Below are 19,269 nucleotides of genomic sequence, written 5' to 3'. Positions count from 1 at the left end.
ACTTCCCAAAGTATTGTTCAAGGGAGTAAAAATTCAAGGAAGACCTTGAATTTCTGGAGAAAAGGTGAGATATAAATGCTGTAATACAATGTAGAATGAAATCTTTCTGAATTTAATTCATATTTATAGAACTTGCTACTGGTGATCTTATAGTTCTATTATAGGATGCTGTTTTATTAATATTTATTTGGAAAACAACCTGAAACAAACTTTTGCATCTAATTGTTCAATGCCAGGTGAACATGGTGATGGATCTAGAAGGAAGTGATCTTTTGGCAGAGAAAGCGGACAGAAGAGAGTTTGTCAGCCTTTTAAAGAAAATGCTGTTGATTGATGCTAACTTGAGAATCACTCCGGTTGACACACTGAGCCATCCTTTCGTTACCATGAAGCACCTCCTTGATTTTCCTCACAGCAACCAGTATGTCCCATAAGACACTTTTTATAATGATCCTGATTGAGCCTTTTTCACTGGGTACCATGATGTGTTGCGTATGATCTGTGGTGTTGGGTTCTGGAAAACCTCCTCCTGACAATGGTCGCTTCCAGTATATGAGTGTTCATTTCACGATGATGCGGCTGAGACAGATTTCAGACAGCTAAGTGCCTGAATATTAGAAGTGTTTGGGTTTTTTACCATGTTTCAGCAAAAGGCACCACCTGGCTGGCTTTGTTTGGGCCTGGTTAGTATTGGGATGGGAAGCCTCCAAGGAATCCTAGGGCTGAGAAGTTAAAAAAAAAAAAATCCCAGAAGGTGGCAATGGTAACCTGTTGCAGAGGTAGTATTCAGCAGATTCTGACCAGTTCTGGAGAACTGGTAGTGGAAATTTTGAGTAGTTTGAAGAATTGGCAAATACCATCTCTCACTGGCCCCACTCCCATCTATTCTCTGCCTCCTGAGTCCCAGCTGATCAGGAGGAAATGGGGATTTTGCAGTAACCTTCCCCTGCCACGCCCGCCAAGCCACACCCACAGAACCAGTAGTAAATTTTTTTGAAACCCACTACTGATCTGTTGGTATCTGTGAAATCACCAGGAATACAAATTAAACTTTATTTACTGTATTGTGTATTTTGTGCAACTGCACATAATCAAAATTGGCTGTCTTATCCCTTGTTGCCTTAATGTGCTCATTTATAACGCATATGTAGTATGTGTACAGAGTAAAATACTATATAGGGAGAAATCATAATTTTCTAACAGTGTAGAGTGGGAAAGCAAGATGCTTTTTAAACATATGCACTGTTTGCATCACTACAGGACCTAGGTAGTCATTGGCATATGAAATCTAATTGCTGTGGTATAGTCAGTACCACAGTGAGTTTATACTTTAGCTACTTTTAAAAAACTCAGTTTGACTCTAGGATATGGAGTACTTCAGTCTTTCTGACAATTCTTCCCTTCTCTCATTAATAGTGTGAAATCGTCTTTTCATATCATGGATGTTTGCAAGTACCGGTCAAATTCATATGAGATAAGCAATTGCAATAAAACAATACATTTGGGACCAGTTGCTGCAAGCAACGCACTAGGTCTGATGCCTAATTTCACCAAGATTGGCACAGTACAGAACCAGGTAAGTATTTCTAATTTGACAAAAGCTTTTCTTTCTCCCCTTATCTCTTTCTGAGACTTTAGAAGGGGGCACCTTTGTAATAGAATCATTGCAGTAGTAGAAAAAGAGGGGACTTTCAGTAAGAAAGATATGAATCTGCATGTTCATTGTGGGGTTGGATAGTGTGGGTATAGGGTGTTTTATGCAATTTAACTTCGTTATAGTTTGAATTGAATATTAAATTAAATGTTAGAAAAATCAGCACTGGCATGATCCATTCATCTGATGTAAGCTCTTACCTACAGAAACATAACCCTGATAAATATGTTAGTGTCTTCATTCATTTCGTGCAAAATATTGCCTATGTTTTGAGATGCATAGGGAAACAGGAAATGCAAGCACTTCATTATTCCCAGGCTTATTTGTATTGCCTTAAATAGAATGTTCACGTTTCCTCCTCAGAGATATGTACGTGACAGATCTCATAATAATCATGCAGGTTTTCCTTTGGGTGAAGATGAGGAAGTCTATTACATGCTGCTTGCAGCCATAAGCATTATTGTTTGCCATGCCTGAACTTCCATGGACGTTTCCATGATTGAAAATATAAATAGTTGAGAATCCACAAGGGATTACATTTTAGGATTTATCCTTCTTCTGTCTTGGCTTCTTACTTTGATCCCTTACTCAAGAAGGAGGAGGGCTGCACTGATGGGCCTTCATTTAACTCTAATCTGAAGTAATAACTAAGCTCAGTAATTTCATTTGTTTTCTAGAACAGGAGTTTTCATACTTTTTGAGTCTGTGGAACTTGTTATAAAAAATTCAAAAAACCCTCCCCTTTTCCCTCCCCCCCCCCAGCAAGAAGTAAAAAGGAACTTGTGTTGTTGTAATGTAATTATGTAAATGTAGATATTAAAATGGTTTGAAGTCCACAAAAATGAACCTCCCAGTTACTGTCCCAGAAAATTGTTCCACTTATCAGAAGTATAAAAACTAAACTATTTATTCTGTATGCAAAATTATCTTTTCCATTTATCTGGAAGGTTAATGTTTTAACCAAAGAAATATATATTTAATGATAGAGTTATACAGGTAGTTATCACTTACTGATAGTAATTGGGAGCTGGAACCATGGCATTAAACAACACAGTCTTAAGGCAAGGTGCCATATGACAGTACCAACCTACGACTGCAATTCTGATTGCTGTCATTAAGTGAATCCTAGGCAGTTCCAACACCCCAAGTCACCTACCAACTTCCCCATTGATTTTGCTTGTTGAAAACTGGCAGTGAATTTCACAAATGGTGATCGTGTGATTGTGGGACCACCGGAGCGCGGAAACAGCTGCAACTATTTGGATCTATTTTAAGTCTGCCTTCTTCAGCATCGTTGAAACTTTGAACTGTCACTGAATGAGTGGAAAATAAGCAAGGACAACCTATAACTTTTCCTTAAAAATTGCTGTGGATGATCTTGACTGCATTTGAATGTGGGGTGGGAGGAAAGTAATCTCATAGAACCCCACAACCCTAGGTTTTTGGAGCAATACTGGCCTAGAACTTCTCTTGGAAAACATTTTACAAAAACCAAGCCAACCACAATTGAAGCTGTACACTCTAAAATGTTTTATTATAGTGCCCTCCTGTGGTCAAATGCTGTTTTTGCTGGTTTGTGCTAAGTATCAAGTTGAATTTCATGTATGGTGTTTGTTTCCCACTATCCTAGTAGGAACATTATATAATCCTAAAGTAATTGTGGTAAACCAAGCATAAACCTATTTATATGACTTATTTATATGATTTTGTTTTGTTTTCAGCAAACTACTGTACATTTTAGCTTAGCCTTAAAAGTGTAACAGACTGTTTGCTGATTTATAATATACTTATTGTTTCAGACATTAGCTGCAACAGGACATGCAGTTATGCATCCTGGAATACCCTTACAGGCAGGAACTGCTCAGTTTGGTTGCAGTGATGCTTTTCATCAAACATTGATTATATGCCCCCCTGCTGTCCAAGGTTTGACCTAATTTTTAAAATATTTTTTTAAAAAAATAATTTAAATAATTTTATCATTGAAATACACTGGCATATACTCTCACTGGTAAGATCATCTTCCTCTGGGATTTTTTGGGTGGTGGTGGAGTGGAAAGATCTAGTTTTAGTAGGAGGTTTTAATCTGCCTTTTGGCCAGGAAGCTAAGTGACACTGGGGCAGTCATTACCTCAAAGAGTTGTTGTGAGGAAAAATGGAGGAGAGAGCAGTATATATGCTGGTTTGAAATCCTAGATGAAAGGCTTCCCCCTTCCCTTTTATCAGCAGGGTGACCCGCATCTGCTCCCTTCTGCAAATGTAACAAGCCCCACATTCCTGGAGAGTAGCCTTAAAATCCAAGCCTCCAATGGCCATGATTATAAACTCTTGAGAAATAACTTCATTGCTTTCTTTTAATGGTTCTAGCTTTATTTCTGGTGGAGTGGGGTGGGGGAGGATGAAGTTTATTCAAAACAGCTTCAGATTCAGTATTTCTGCTAATGCTGTTTACGCACTGTGCACGCATATCGATGATCATTGTTGGTATCAAGTTCCTCCTTTAGATTTTAAAATAATATTTCATTAATATCAATATAAAGCATTTTATTGGTTATTTAAATACATTTATGTGCCCTGGAGGAATCAAAACTTGAATACTACTTGCTTGCCATTTCAGCTAAGCTGATAGAACCCTTGTTATTTCATATCTTTTTTTAAAAAAATAATGAGCTATAAAACTTACAGAAAGAACCCCTTTGGGAAATTGGTTAAATGTGTTCTTCAATCCCAGAGGAATGCACAAGATGGGGAGAATGTACGGTGATGCCACTGCCTATTGGAATTTGAAGGGTGTGTCTTGATTGATATTCAGTGGGTTGCTCATGAACTTAGATTAATTGTGCACCTGTTGGTACTTGTTGCTTGTGCGTGACAGAGGTTGTTGAGTCATATTTTATGAGAATCTTGGTCTTTTTGACTCCTCTGTCAAAGTATGCCCTATGCATCTTTATCATTGATGCTCAGGACTATGGTGCTAAAGTGGTACAGACTTGGTGAAACTTCAATTACTGCTACATTTAAGTAGTATTGCTGCCTGCTAGAACTTGCGGCTGTCTATTTGCTGGCTGCTTAATCACAGAACTAAAAAGGGTATCACTGATGAGTGAATGGTTTATTTGATACAGCCAACACTGTTCTATAATTTGCAGCCTTATGTCTCTTTCTGGTGCTAGTTGTTAAGCTCTACTTCAGTTAAGTATGTCAGGATTGCTTAATTTGCATTTTAACCATGGTGTATGTTACTGATGCCTCCATCTGATTAAACCAACATAGAGACAGGGAACCTCTTGGTGGCTGCTTATTTTCTGACAAACTGTGCCTCCTGGGAACTTTGATTTTCCTTGGTCAGTTAAGATAGCTCAGCATCCTCAGATCAGAGATGGATGACATGGAAGAAGGTTCTTGATTGCTAAATTATGATTGGTAAGAAGGTTGGAGCCAAATAAAATGTACTGAGAGAATGGGATACATGACTCACAACCTCCATATGACTTCTTTATAAGTAGGAAGCAATTTCTGAGTAAAGGTCTAAAACTCTTTTCTTCTTTCTGCTTCCTGTTATCATTCTTTTTCTCAAACTACTCATAGCCTCTGATTTGAATGTGTCTCAAAAAGTAGATGCAGATAGGCCTGCATGTAGTTCAAATTAATGATGTCTTTGGAAAGGATGCTGTATGGCCTGTAAAACACTTCTGATTGTTGCAAAATGGTGCATACCATAGTCATGTGATCACATAAAATCTGGTTGCTTGGTAACCTGTTCACACAACCAGTTTGCCAAGCATCTTGTGATCATGTGATCATCATTTGCAATCTTTTCTGTCACTTTCCCCAGAAAGTCAGTGCGGAAGGTTACAAGCCTGTGCCACCTGCTGAGAGAACTCCCGGTCATATCTGGGGACTGACTGAAAGAATTGCCTGCTGAAGAATTTCAACTTAGGTCCTTATTAGGTTGATGAAATCTTTCTTGGATTTCGGCAGGGAGGGTTTTCAACTCCTCTGAGTGGAGACATACACTCACACAGCTTGTTGCAGGCTTTCCAGGGTCTTCCCCACCCCATTGAGGTATCCTGTGCTATTACCTGGGACCCCATCCATTTAACAATCCACAAAATTGCTTAACCACAACCAGGAGTGCTGAGATTGTGGTTGTTAAGACAAGCGGTGACATGATGTCTCGCTTAACAATTGCTTTGCTCAATAACCAAGATTCCAATAGTGGTAATAAGTCATGGGCAACCTGTATAGTTTACATTTGGGTGAGGATGGGGGAAGAAAAAGTTCTTCCTTCAGAGTTGATTCCAGTCAGTGTTGCTGCAGGGAAAATGTATGCCTTGCTCTGTGAAGTGCCTCAGGATTTGATTCTCTTTCCATTCCTATTTAATAACTGTATAATACTGTTGGGTAATGGAGTTAAGTATAATTAGAGTGCTAAATATACCCAGATATACAGTATATATCAACCCATGGGTGAATAAGTGATGCTGTTGAGGTTCTGTCCCAATGTCTGTAAGCTGTGGGGATGAACAGAATGGAGATGAACAGGCTTGGTTCAACCCAAGTTATGACTGGAAGCCTTAAGGTACACTGGATCTGGAGACTTTCTGTCTTTATTTTGCATAGAATTGCACTTCACCAAGGAGCATAATTTGAGGTCCTCCTAGATTTATGACCTGCCTGAAGACAACTTTGGATCTTCAAGAGGGTCTTTCAACGAATCCACTTTGTGAACCAGTTTTGTCTATTTCTTTACTGGGAGGCCTTGTTCACAGCCACTTATACCTTGGTCACCTCCTCCAATGAAGTTTACATGGGGCTGTCCTTGAAGGCCTCTCAGCAGCCAAGCTAGTCCAGAATATAGTAGTACAGGTAGTTATTACTACATAATGAGCTGTATTGTTTGCCACTTGGTTTCCAGGTGCAATTCAAGGTACTGTTTATCACTTTTAAAGCCATTCCTGGCCAGGTCTATTTATTTGCAGGACTGCTTCTCTCCATTTACTTAAGCCTCTCTGATATAAATTCTGAAAAGATTGCCATGTTCTGGGTGCCATCACGTAAGCAATATCATCTTGGCTGAGTGAGGATTTGTGCCTTCTCTGTCCTCGTGTTTGCCCTATGGAACAGCAATCACTTTTAAGAGAGGGCTGTCAAACTCCCGGCCCATGGGCCAGATGCATCACACATTCGCCACGCCTACATCCGGTTAGGCAAAGTGGGAAAAAGTCCCCATATGTCACATGATGACGTGAGTTTGACACCCCTGCTCTAAGATCTAGATCAGGCAGTTCTTGCCTGCCTTTTGTAAGACTGTGAACACCGTTTTTTCCCACCAGGCATTGGGCCAGGAGATTTTGTGACCTTATCTTGATTGATTCTTTTTATTTTTTTCAAGTGCTTCTGACACAACATATTTATTATTTTGTATTATATTTTATTTTGTAATTGCCATTTGTTGTTTTTCATTGTGTTCATGGGCCTGAGTCACATGTTAAATGGAGAGCTCTGTAAATTATATTCGACTCATATAAACATTAACTTTGTTTCCTTATTATTTTGTATCATTATTAAGCATTATTCTTGTCTGAATTAGGGATTCCTGCTAATCATGGGAAAACTAATGGGTACTCTGTGAGAGTAGATAATGCAGTGCCATTGGTAACACAGGCCCCAACCTTACTCCAAATAAGAGGAGTCCTCTCTCAGGTATGTCAATTACTGCAGATTTCGCATTTTCAGAACTGTACATATTTGATGCTGTTGTTTAATTTTTTAATTAACATGTCCATTTGTTCTGCACAAAGAGAATTAAACTATTTTTTTCACATGCACATTAAAAAACCACTCAGTTGAAGAGCGTTCGAAGACTTCAGTTAGTCCAGAATGCAGCCGTGCGAGCGATTGTGGGCGCACCTAGGTACACCCACATTACACCTATCCTCCGCGAGCTGCACTGGCTGCCCATTGGTCTCCGGACACGCTTCAAGGTGCTAGTCGTTACTTTTAAAGCCCTGCATGGCATCGGACCTGGGTACCTGAGAGACCGCCTCCTGCCAATTACCTCCCAAAGATCGATTCGATCGCACAGACTTGGCCTTCTCCGGATTCCATCTGCCAGCCAATGCCAGCTGGCGACCCCCCGGGGGAGGGCCTTCTCTGTTGCAGCTCTGGCCCTCTGGAACGACTTCCCCGTTGAGATCTGGACCCTTACTACCCTCCCGGCCTTCCGTAAAGCTACCAAGTCCTGGCTGTTCTGGGGCTGTTGAAGTATCCAGCCCCACTTTAATTGTGAATGTTGTTGTATTTTAAATTTTGTTTTGTCTTATTTATCCCCCTTCCCTTTTTATGGTAAGCTGCCCGGAGTCCTTCGGGAGTGGGCGGCATACAAAACTAACTAACTAACTAACTAACTAGTTATAAAAACTGAAACTGCATCTTACTGAAAACTTTAGAAACTTTCATTCATTTTACTCCTGACAATACCAAGATCCAACTTCATATCTTTTTGTGTTTATAACAGACATGGTCTAATAGAAGTCAGCAACTATTGTTTCCTACATGGCAACACATAACTTCTGTGGCTCCTGCTACAACACTGGCTTCTGATTCTGTGGCTGGCCCACAGAGGCTTGGAGAATGGGGGTATGTTGAAGTAGTATGCTTTGTTTTATATAATTCTTGTTTAAAGACACCACTTTCGAATAATGCTTTATTTTCTCTGTCCTACCCAGAAAGATGATTCCTCATGGTAACCATTATAACTCAGTGATGACCCAGCCATTCTTAACCAATCAAATAACTTTATCTGCTCCTCAGCCAATCAGTGTGGGCATTGCACATATAGTTTGGCCTCAACCCACACCTACCAAGAGAAATAAAGCGAGGTTAGTATTGAATATGATTTACAGTTAGTTTAGATGTTACCATATTTCCAGAATCCCTTTAAAAAGGGGGTAGTGTATTAGAAATATTACATGCTCGTCAAGTTGTTGATATGCAGTAGCTAAACGTTTGTTTAAAACTTTGGTGACTTTAAAAATTAAATATTGTAATACAATACAAATTTGTTCGGAACCTATTGATTAAAACCAAGGGAAGCAAGCCAACTCTCTTCCCTTGAAAACTGTAGCATTTTGCTGTCCTCTGATTTTATCTTTCCTTTTCACAGTGACTTCAACTGTGTCTAGGACAGAAATATACTTTGATTGGATTATTTTTTTTTAAAAGACTGATAGCCCAAGTTAGTTGTTCCTAAATCTATATGCATGAGGATTTATCAAGTTTGAACTATTGAAATTAGCATTATAATAATAGTCATAATATGACTTAGAATAGTATTAAGAATAGTCTTTCTTTTGCTGGCAGCAAGAAACACTGTAAGTGCTCTGTGGAGAAAATGTACCCCATCACTACAGAAGTTATTTACAAAGGTATGGGACATTTCAGTAATGGAGAAACCTAAGACCGGAAAGGACAGTTACAGTGGTGAACTGTGTTAAGTAACCCCTGATTCGTGTCCACTGAAGTCATTGAATATAGTTCCTGATGATTTCAGTGGATTTTGAATCTGATACAAAAACGTCTATGGTGTCCAAGCCAGCATTTCTTCATTTCTTCTTTCCTTTTTTTTTTAAAAAAAACCAGTACTTCCAGTGTATTGTTCTACATTTCATGATAGATCCAACTCCTAACCTTGCATTCCAGCATATGAACAACCCTGCTTGTGATACACAATAGTTATCCAAAAAGTTTTCCATTATTATTCTGGAAAACAACATTTTCCATGATACCTGTATGTTCATTGTTTTATGTTTCATATGTTGATTTATTTATACTCATTGATGTTTCAAAGTTTTATGTCGTAGCTTAAATTAATTTGGTAAAGGTAAATAAAGTTAGTGCATTTATTCTGTAAAACCGTTCTTACAAAGGGTCTAAATAAATGTCTTCTTCACAGGAATAATACACTGCAAAATACCAATATCCAAAATTCGGCATTTGTATCTCCAAAGATAATTAATATGAAGGCTGATGAAAAGCTAAGTTTGGTAGAAACGCAGGACAATCATAATTCAGAGAGGCAGGAAAACAGCTATTGTATGCCATCTGTCAGGCAGGTTCCTGACCCATCTGTTTCAAACAAGCAGCGCCAGGCTATCATCATTGCAGATTCCCCAAGTCCAGCAGCCAGTGTGATTACCATCAGCAGTGACACAGATGAAGATGATGCAATGCAGAGGCATTCAGTTGCAGAGTAAGTAGGTGCCCCTGTTGCACTTATAATCTGTGGGTGTGCTAGTGCTCGTGGGGCGAAGACCGTAAATCTTGCATTTTTTTAAAAAAGGAATCAAATGGATTTTTCCCCCTGTATGTTATATACAACAGATCATTTGAATCAGCTTTTGTTACAGCTTTTTAATTGAAATTTGCATTTGTAAACTAGAAGGACTCTGTACTGTATATGACAAACAAAAATAAGCTCATGACTGTGTGCGTGTTCCGTGATATGTATTGAAAAATATTCCATGAAGAGTGTACGTGCACAGCATGGCATTGCCAAGCATGTAGAGTCACAGGTTTACTGAATGACCCTTCTCCCTTCTTTTCCTCTTGTGTTAGTAGGCTGTCATCCAATTTAGTAGGGAAGAGATGGTCAATACATCTGCCTGGCTACTGTGACTTATTTTTACAACATTTTGCTGCTGAAGTAACTTAGAATTGCCAGCTTAGATTTCCTTTGATTCTTTGAAGGGAAACACCTTTGTGGGTGAAGGTTGGTTCTCCAGGCTTGTGGGTTACTTTCTGCGTGACCTGTCAAAACCGTGGTCCACAAAAGCGCGCTCGACAAAAGCGCGCATTTGACGTCATCACAGCGCGACGAAATAAATTAAAAATTGAAATAAAAATAAAATTAAAGCAAGCCGATTCACATAAAGGTAAGGGTTAGGTTTAGGTTTAGGGTTAGGGTTAGGTTAAGGGTTAGGGTTAGGTTTAGAGCGTTAGGGTTGCGTTTAGCGTTAGGTTAAGGGTTAGCGTTAGGTTTAGCGTTAGATTAAGGGTTAGGTTTAGGGTTAGGTTAAGGGTTAGGTTTAGGGTTAGGTTTAGGGTTAGGTTTGGGGGGGTTAGGGTAAGGTTTTCACTTTATTTTTACATTTTTCGATCACAGCGCGATGTTTTCGTCGCGCTGTGATGACGTCAAATGCGCGCTTTCATCGAGCGTGATTTTGTCGTCCGCGGTTTTGTGGTGGAACCACTTTCTGAACATTTCATTACCAGGCTGGGTAATATCTTCAGGGGTTGTCTGTGTCAGTGTTCTTCTGTTTATAAGGGGTTTGTGTGGTCAGTAGGTCTTGTGATGGGGTCATGTGTGGGTGTGTCAAGTGAGCACGAAGTCCTTTGTGGTAATTGAGAAAACTATTTGTACTATGTTATCTGGAATTTTTCTGATCTATGAATCCTGACAACAACAACAACAACAACAGAGAGATCCATGATGACTGAATGTTAGTAGGTATGGCATGAGTAAGTCCTTCATTTTTTTTTCCAGATGCAAAGGAAGTCTTGATTGTGAAGCTTGCCAGAGTACACTAAATATTGACCGTGTGTGTTCATTGAGTAGTCCTGACAGCACTTTGAGCACAAGCTCTTCTGGGCAGTCAAGTCCATCCCCTTGTAAGAGACCTAACAGGTAGGAATTGTAAATAATTATATCATTGAATCATATATAGCACTACCTTTTCAATCTGGCCTAATGAGGCATCATTCTGTGTCTCTGCAAAATATATTTTGTTGCTATTTTCTTCTTTTGTGTGAACTTAAAACCAAGATGTACTTACATCTAACTTGCTATTAACTCTAGTTAATATTTTCAAATAAGGCAAGTTTTGTTTGAAAATGTATAACCATAATCTCTGGTTTTTATGGAACAGTCTCTTTTGGTTTTCCCATTTGAAATTTAGAAAGATTGGTGTATATTATTTGAGTGTATTCTGTTTTACTTACGCAAAAGCTTTCTTACAACTCTTTGTAGGAACTTTATGTAGGATCTAAGGATCTTGATGTTAAAGTAGCAATTCAGCAAAGCTATAACTATGTACAAACCCCCAGCCCCCATTTGTTTTAAAGCTGTAAGCTAACAAAGTTCTTTGGCTTTGAATTCAGTGAATCGATTTTATTACATATTCTTAAAATATAAATTATTATGTTTTGAATAGTTCAACAGAGAGGATGAATATGAGTGGTTTTGCTCAGTTGGAAATCTGATCATTTAAAGACATATAAAATTATCATGTTACTCTGACAATTGCCATGACAACTAGGTAACTCTAATTTAAAAAAAGACATTACCAAAGCTGAGGCAAATGTTTCACAATTTTTTGTTGGAAAAAAAAAGGAAAATCTTAATAATTGTTAGGTTAAAGACTATCACCATATTTTTTGATCCTCTTAGCAGCATTGAGTGGCTACAGTTTATATGTCCCATTTTTTAAAAGTCATCTTTTTTCTCCTGCTAGTAACAACCAATTAGATTTGGTTATATGAGAACATCATTTAAGGTAAATGAAATTAGCTGTTGCTAGGAAGAAGAGCTATTTTGAACAGTTAATGGCTCTGGTGCTGTAGCTGATCAGGCCTGAAAACAAGCTGCTACAGTATTGCTTTAATAATGACTGATGGCATGCTGCATCTAGGGTTTGCTGAAGACTTCCCCAAGCAAAGTGTGCCTTTTCTTTCTTTCTTTAGCTATGATTGGTAATCCAGCTAAATTGGGCCAATACTCGGTAAATCAAAATTAAAATTCTGAATTTGCTTAGAATCACCCTTTTTCCTAATTGAGAACTGAAAACATTTATTTTTTGAACTCACCTAATATCTTTGGATTTTGAAGATGCAGAAATGTTTCTCAGTAGCTCATGCTGCAAAAATTATCTTTAAAAATAGATGTGAAAGTTTTGATTGTTAATTTCAATCTCAGTTTCTTTCTGAAACTTCAAAATATTAAATGTGAAAGAATTTCTGTTATTCGGTTTAAGAGGCTTTGAGTATCCCTTTAACAGTAGTATACTGCTAAAAATAGAAACCCTATATAACAGATACATTCTTAGTGGTGTTTTCCTTTATATTGCAGCATATCAGATGATGAACAGGAAAGCGGCTGTGATACTGTGGATGGTTCCCCCAGTTCTGACTCTTCAGGCCATGACAGCCCATTTATAGCAAATCATTTTTCAGAAGCCTCCAATAAAAAAACAGAAACCAGATCCTCTGCTAACCTAGAAGCCAAACCAACTGTATGCACTGTGGTTGTGCCACCAATAAGGATACAGAACAGGTTAAATGTAGACGGGCAAATGACAAACTCAGGTACTTTGGGGGGAGAGGGTGGGGTTACTTTCTGGGTCAGTCTTTTAATACTGATTTCATCCAATCAGTGAATTAACTGCTTGGGTAGTTGATAATTCTCGTTTTCGGCATTGCTCCCAAATACTTTAAAAATTGTATCTTTGGAAAATGAAGATGTCCTATGTAGGAGCTTTACATCAAAGTCTTCAAGCAAGGGGCATGTATCATTTGTAAGTTTATGGTAGAAACTTTTAGAAAGTGCAGGAAAGTTTTTCTGCAGGATGGACCTGACATGCCATGTTCATGAACTGCTTCATTATTGACAGTTCTTCTGGAGAGGTTTTACTGGAACAAAAACAGCAGGAAAAAGAGATGATTTACAGCCTCGACTTACTGTACAAACACAATTATGAGTGGAATTTCCATTGTAAGTCATTGCTGTTGTATGCCAAGTCAGATTTTATGACAATTCTTACAGCAATCATTAAACAAATTACTACACTAATTAAATGAATCACATGGTTGTTAAAGAAATCCAAGTTCACCAGTGGGCATTTTTTGCTGGACAGTAGAAAAAAAAAGAGAAGAAATTACAAACCATGATCATGCAGTCACAAGGATGTGCAGCTGGTGCTAAATGCAAGCACCTGAATTGCGATCACATGACCACAGGGGTGGTGTAATGGTTTGTAAGTGCAAGTATGGATCATAAGCCACTTTTTCCAAGGCTGTTGTAACTTTGAACAGTAATTAAATGGTTGAAAGTTGAGGACTACCTGTATGTTGTGTGTATGTCTTTCCACTCATTCAGATTTTATATAGTAATGAAGCCAATTAATGTCTATATAATCCTTCCTCCGCCACCCCGCCACCTCCTCCCCTGAAATAATAATCAGGATTGGTGAGGTCTTCATCCCAAAACTACCACAGAATTTTTTTAGGTAATGTTTATTTTACTTGAATAATAAATAAGGTTTTAGAAGTAACCTTGTTTGTATTTTCTCAGTTAATACCTGCCAACCGCTGGTAAAACGTCGATCTGCTCGTGTAAAAACCAACCATTCTTCTGGCTTGGGTAATCGTCAGCGAAAATTTATGTCAGCATTCCATCAGCAGCATTCAAACCTCAGTCGAGTATGTGTGAGAATATTATATTGCAAATACAATTTTCTAACTCATTCAGGCTGCTCATTTTAATGTAGAAATATTTGCCACTGTTGTAATTATTTCCTTGATGTAAATTCCTTCCAAGTCAAGAGCAACATCAATACAATGTATTTTCTATGACTTCTTCTAGTTCTTGAATATTTGTTTTTTACTAGTTATGACATATGCTACACAAATTTGTATCTATAGGGCAAGTTATATTGTGCTCAAGTCTTGAAGACTTCTTAATTTAGTTCTATATGAGCTGTTTCAGTTTAATTAGTTGCATCACAGCTATCTGAATGAAATGAACTGATTGTAGGAAATATATTTTGTGTGAATATATGAACAGCATGTGCAAGCTATTTTTTCCTTTCAAAATGTTCGAAACTGGAATAACCTAATGCAATATACCAGCAGTTGGCTCAAAGTAGATAGGAAAATGCTATTGTCAAATGGGTTGGATCTGCATTTGGCCATATTTGGGAACTTAAAATGGGTATTAAACAAAAAAAAAATTGTATATCAATGTGTTTGCGATGGTATATATTAGTAAGAAAGCATACTTCCTATGGTATTTGAGGCTGTATTAGTAGGACAAAGGATTTCTCTTTTAAAATTAACTATTATTTCTCTTCATCTTCCTTGAACAGGTTCAGCCATTTGGATCTGGGTCTCAGGAGTGGAATGGAAATTGTGGTCATTGGAGGCAGCAGACATTCATCCCAAATAATGTTGCTGGTCATGCATTCTCTCTTCCACATGGAAGTCCCACTCATACTTCAGTTCATGCACAATTGGCTGGAAATACACATCTTGGAGGACAGCCTGCAATTCTACCTTACCCATCATCTGCATCCCTCAGTACTGCTGCACCTGTGGCCCACATTTTTGCATCACCATGTACCTCAAGACCAATATTACATCATCCCAGTTACAGTATTTCTCATCACGGTGGCATAATTCATCAGATCCCAGTGGGCATAAATCCCAGACTACTGCCTTCCCCAAACATTCAACAGACTCGATATAAACCAATTTTCCCACCACATTCTTACATTGCATCACCTGCTTACACAGGATTTCCACTGAGTCCAACAAAACTCAGCCAATATCCATTTATGTGAGACTCAAATTACAGTATGCTGTCAAAGCTCAGATAAATATATATATATATACATATATATACACACAGATATATAGAAAGATATGTGATTTGAGAGGAAAACATGGTATTTAATAAATATTAGCCATGGCACAAGAAAATTATTTTTTTTAATCATGTTAGACTTGGGTGCAATTTAAATAACCTTGAGCTTTAACTCACTTTTAATGTGTTTTGCACATTTGGTATAAATTTGTCTTTAGTCATGTTACCTTCTTACGAAATAACTCCAAACAGGTGACTTAAGGGGGTAAAAATTCAGTTTTGCTCCTACTATTTTTATAAAATTGCCTTCTGATCTAGTGCGAGGCACTTCTACATTTGGGAAGCCATTGAGTGTACAGGTTTAGAGCAACAGATGCACATGTCATCAGTATCATGTATGAGTAACTTGTTTGTATTATGTATCTTGATGTTCTGTGTTGAATCACATACCTAAAAAGGTTGAACTGTTCTCCACATTGCATGTGTCCCTTGCATGGACAAAAATGCAGTTGCCTAGAAAACTGCTCTTAAATGTTGGTGTCCTGATAATCTCAGCTGCATTGTAAACCGGTTCCCACATAGTGCCTTAAATATTCAAGGTTGTTAATGTCACTGCGTTATAAATGTTGAGGACTGCAGCACTTAACACTCAGATTTGTTGATTCTTTGATAGATTAATGCACGCTCACTAACTTTCTTTTTTGTTGTGCGTGGTATGATTTTAGTACTGGGTGAGATTTCTTTTTTGGAAAACAGCATGCGTTGCTGTTAAATGAATTCCGCTGTCTGATAGTTTTCCTTAAAATAAGCTTCAAGAAAAAGCATTTTGTAGTGTTTAGGAAAAGTTGATTCATTAGCTTGTTGAATTTTTTAAAAATGGTGTTTTATACTGTCTGGTGGAACTGCAATACAATCTAAAGTAGTTTATTTTCAAAGTGTTTTATATCCAACTGGATTTAATAACCTGTTTAAAGGTATAGTAAGAATTATCTGGGTAGATAGCGAAAGAAAATAAAAGCAAAATGCTTGTTGATTCATACTGTGGTTTCATCTTAGCTTGAGCAAACCATACAGTATTTAATAAATAGTAGCAGAATATTTACTGTTGAAGCTTGAAATGATGTGAGTACTTTTTGTGCAATTTTTCATTTATGCATGGGAGAGGTTTTAGCTTTTTTACATTATGGTATTTGTTCTAGAGTTTGGGGAGTATTTCCTTATTTAAATACATTCCATCAGGGACAACAGATGACATGCATTTTCCCTAGGTAGTCAATCTGTGTTTTTTTTTAGTTCAAATGAAATTGCTTTTGCAGCACCAAAGACTTAATCATCCATTTTCTATAAAAGGTAGCTACTTTTTTCATAGACCTCAAATATACTGTAGTGCTATCGTGGATTTAAAGGAAGTGAGGCTGTGATCTAGCTTGTGAGGCAAATAATAAATTGCATCATTTATCTTGAATGTATCATAGATAAGCTGCTATATAATGATTGCCACTTCAAATAGCTGTGAAATTAGGTGATTTAACTAGTTTTTAGCCTTCTAATTTCTGTATAAGTCTAATTACATGAAATGGAAGTAGAGGGTTGGTTTTGTTTTGTTTCCTTTCATGTTTGGAGTGTTGTAACTACTATATTGTAAATGATGGAAAACAATTTACATATGTTACTTTGAGTGTGTTATTTGCATCAGTATTTTATCTCTATTAACTATCATTGCATATAAGTGGCTGTATTCATGTAATATAATTTTTATGTGTTCATATTGACATTGTGCAGACGCTTAAACTACTTACTTACCTTTTTAAATAAATGTTCCTGGAATACGGTTCTTACAGCATAGACTGGAATAGGAGTGGAAAGAGTTTCTTTCAAGCACAATCCTAAGCATGTTTATTTAAAAGCGATCCCACTGACTTAAGTGGGGCTTGCTTCTAGGAAAGTGTGCATAAGATTGAAGCCTGAGTAGTCTAGCAGTTGAAAGAGTTTTTTTCCTTTGCTCCATTAACATAAGCAGTGTTTTATTTAATGAATGTCTAATTGAAATAAATGTGCCTGCATCTGAAATATAGCAGTATTAGTTCATTAAAAAAAGAAAACCAAGACCAGCAGTACATTGTAATGACCGAACATGGTAATAAATTCTCTCTTTCCCATTATGCTTGAGCTACAATCAGAGCGCCACAGCTCTGTGGGGCCAGTGGGGGCAGTTTTGCCCCCTGCCTTATCAAGCAAAAGCACTTCTGAAATACTGAAAAGATTAAAAACCAGTTTGTGGAATTGAAAGAATTGCTACTGAAAGGAAAAAAAAGACTCAGTAGGCCCATATTAGTCATTGAGTGTACCCAAAGGAGTATGCTGGATTTCAACTTCAGTGATTTCTCACAGATAATTGTATGCATTTTGTATAAACAGACTTCTCTTTCTGTATGTATCTCTCTTAATACAAGAGTAACCTGATACCTTTGAAAACTTTGTCATTTTCCGATACTTATATAGAGGAAATCCAGAAAATCACCAGGTAGATTTGTTATTCTTCTTAATATTTATGGTTCTGTAAATTCCTGTCTTCTCTTAAATTCCCAGTTTTGGGAATGGGGTTTCTTGAGTGCTGTTTCCATTGCTGGCATTGGACTCACCAAGACCCACAAAAACACAAGGTAACTTACTTTTCCACAACAATTGAATGGAGGGAAATGTTCTCCTTAAAAACTGGATCTTCCTTTCTCTGAAGTATGTACTGTGCTTTTCAGTTGCATTCAGGATACAAAGCTAATGTACATGGAACAATATGCCAGGTTAAACACTAACTATCAGTATACTCCAGAGGAAGCCTGTGGCTCCTTGTGTACTATAAAACATATGTTTTTAACTTTTCAGAAATGAAAAATAGGATCTACCACAACCAACACTAAAAATAATGTGCAGCCAGTTCTTTAATGAGATTTGCAAAGAAGGATTGGATTGTATGCCTTCTCTCAGGCTGTAATCCATGATTTCACTCCAGAGCAGTCACATTGACTGGTTAGCTAAGGAATAGCTTGGCTACTTGGTGGCTGCAGCTAATGCTTTTTAAATAAAACACTGCACGATAAACTGTGTACTATTTTTAATTTGGAGAGTAATTTTTATATTAATTCCTTGTATTCAGTTTTTAACTTTAATTCAGGGTGTGTTATTGATCAAGTATACTACTGTATTTACTAATTATTTCGCTTTATTTTTTTTTAAATACTCTGTACTTACTGCTAAATTTAACTTGATTTTTGTTAAAACTAAAATTCACACTGCAAATCATAGATTTGTTTTAGGACTGAGTATATAGGTTTGGTTGTTAAGTTTGAACTATTATCGCTTAATAATGATTTGGAGAATTGTGGCTTTTTTGTTCCTGATTTCTGTGCTACACTAGTTTGTCATGTAGCAATTGCACTGTGCAATATTACAATAAGAGGACTGGGAAAATTTTTATGGATATAATGTTTCCTACAGTTTGCGATAGTATTTCTCTCTAGTTCTCAGCGATTTAAATGTGACCAAGCCTTCTGTACTTTGTCACAAAAAGCGGGTTTTCCAGGTGACTATTTTGGTGAGTGTCAAAATAAGAATTTATGGTGTAATACTGTCAAGATTCACTTTGAATTAAAATATATATTACAGCAATTGCTCTTCTTGGCTTTTCTTTATGCTTAAAAAAACCCACCTATGGTACATTTGTCAAGATATATTCCAACTCATAAAGGCAGAGCTTCCTATGTTTAGAAGGAAAGATCAAATCTTTAGCATCATTTCTTTGTTTATCAAATTTAGGTACCACCACTCATCTCCCTCTCAGTATTTGAATTTTGTGCTGATAGGAAAGTTTCAAACTGGTAGGAAAGTATTTGTTTTGACACCTTTAGACAGAGTGATAGAGGGGAAACAAATGTACTGTAAAAATAATTAATGAACATAAAATCATGAAATTTTATGGGGA

At 37.3% G+C, this 19,269-nt stretch overlaps 1 protein-coding gene across 4 annotated transcripts in view; it reads left to right on the top strand.

The window, feature by feature from the left end:
- Nucleotides 1-18,956, top strand: part of HIPK3 (homeodomain interacting protein kinase 3) — a 76,960-nt gene extending 58,004 nt beyond the window's left edge. For all 4 annotated transcript variants that reach the window (XM_087718454.1, XM_087718462.1, XM_087718470.1 and 1 more), the window contains exons 6-16: nucleotides 237-421; nucleotides 1,417-1,576; nucleotides 3,454-3,577; nucleotides 7,245-7,357; nucleotides 8,172-8,293; nucleotides 8,383-8,535; nucleotides 9,609-9,905; nucleotides 11,199-11,339; nucleotides 12,780-13,015; nucleotides 14,001-14,128; nucleotides 14,794-18,956. In XM_087718454.1, the coding sequence (XP_087574580.1) occupies nucleotides 237-421; nucleotides 1,417-1,576; nucleotides 3,454-3,577; nucleotides 7,245-7,357; nucleotides 8,172-8,293; nucleotides 8,383-8,535; nucleotides 9,609-9,905; nucleotides 11,199-11,339; nucleotides 12,780-13,015; nucleotides 14,001-14,128; nucleotides 14,794-15,267 (2,133 nt within the window). In that variant the 3' untranslated portion in view covers nucleotides 15,268-18,956. The remainder of the gene's footprint in view (nucleotides 1-236; nucleotides 422-1,416; nucleotides 1,577-3,453; nucleotides 3,578-7,244; nucleotides 7,358-8,171; nucleotides 8,294-8,382; nucleotides 8,536-9,608; nucleotides 9,906-11,198; nucleotides 11,340-12,779; nucleotides 13,016-14,000; nucleotides 14,129-14,793) is intronic.
- The last annotated feature ends 313 nt before the right edge of the window (nucleotides 18,957-19,269 follow it).

The sequence above is a fragment of the Thamnophis sirtalis genome, unplaced genomic scaffold, assembly GCF_051295495.1.
Source record: "Thamnophis sirtalis isolate CommonGarterSnake01/CBP01778 unplaced genomic scaffold, rThaSir2_p1.2 scaffold_1, whole genome shotgun sequence".
Lineage (NCBI taxonomy): Eukaryota > Metazoa > Chordata > Lepidosauria > Squamata > Natricidae > Thamnophis > Thamnophis sirtalis.
This window is presented reverse-complemented; position numbering and strand designations above follow the sequence as displayed.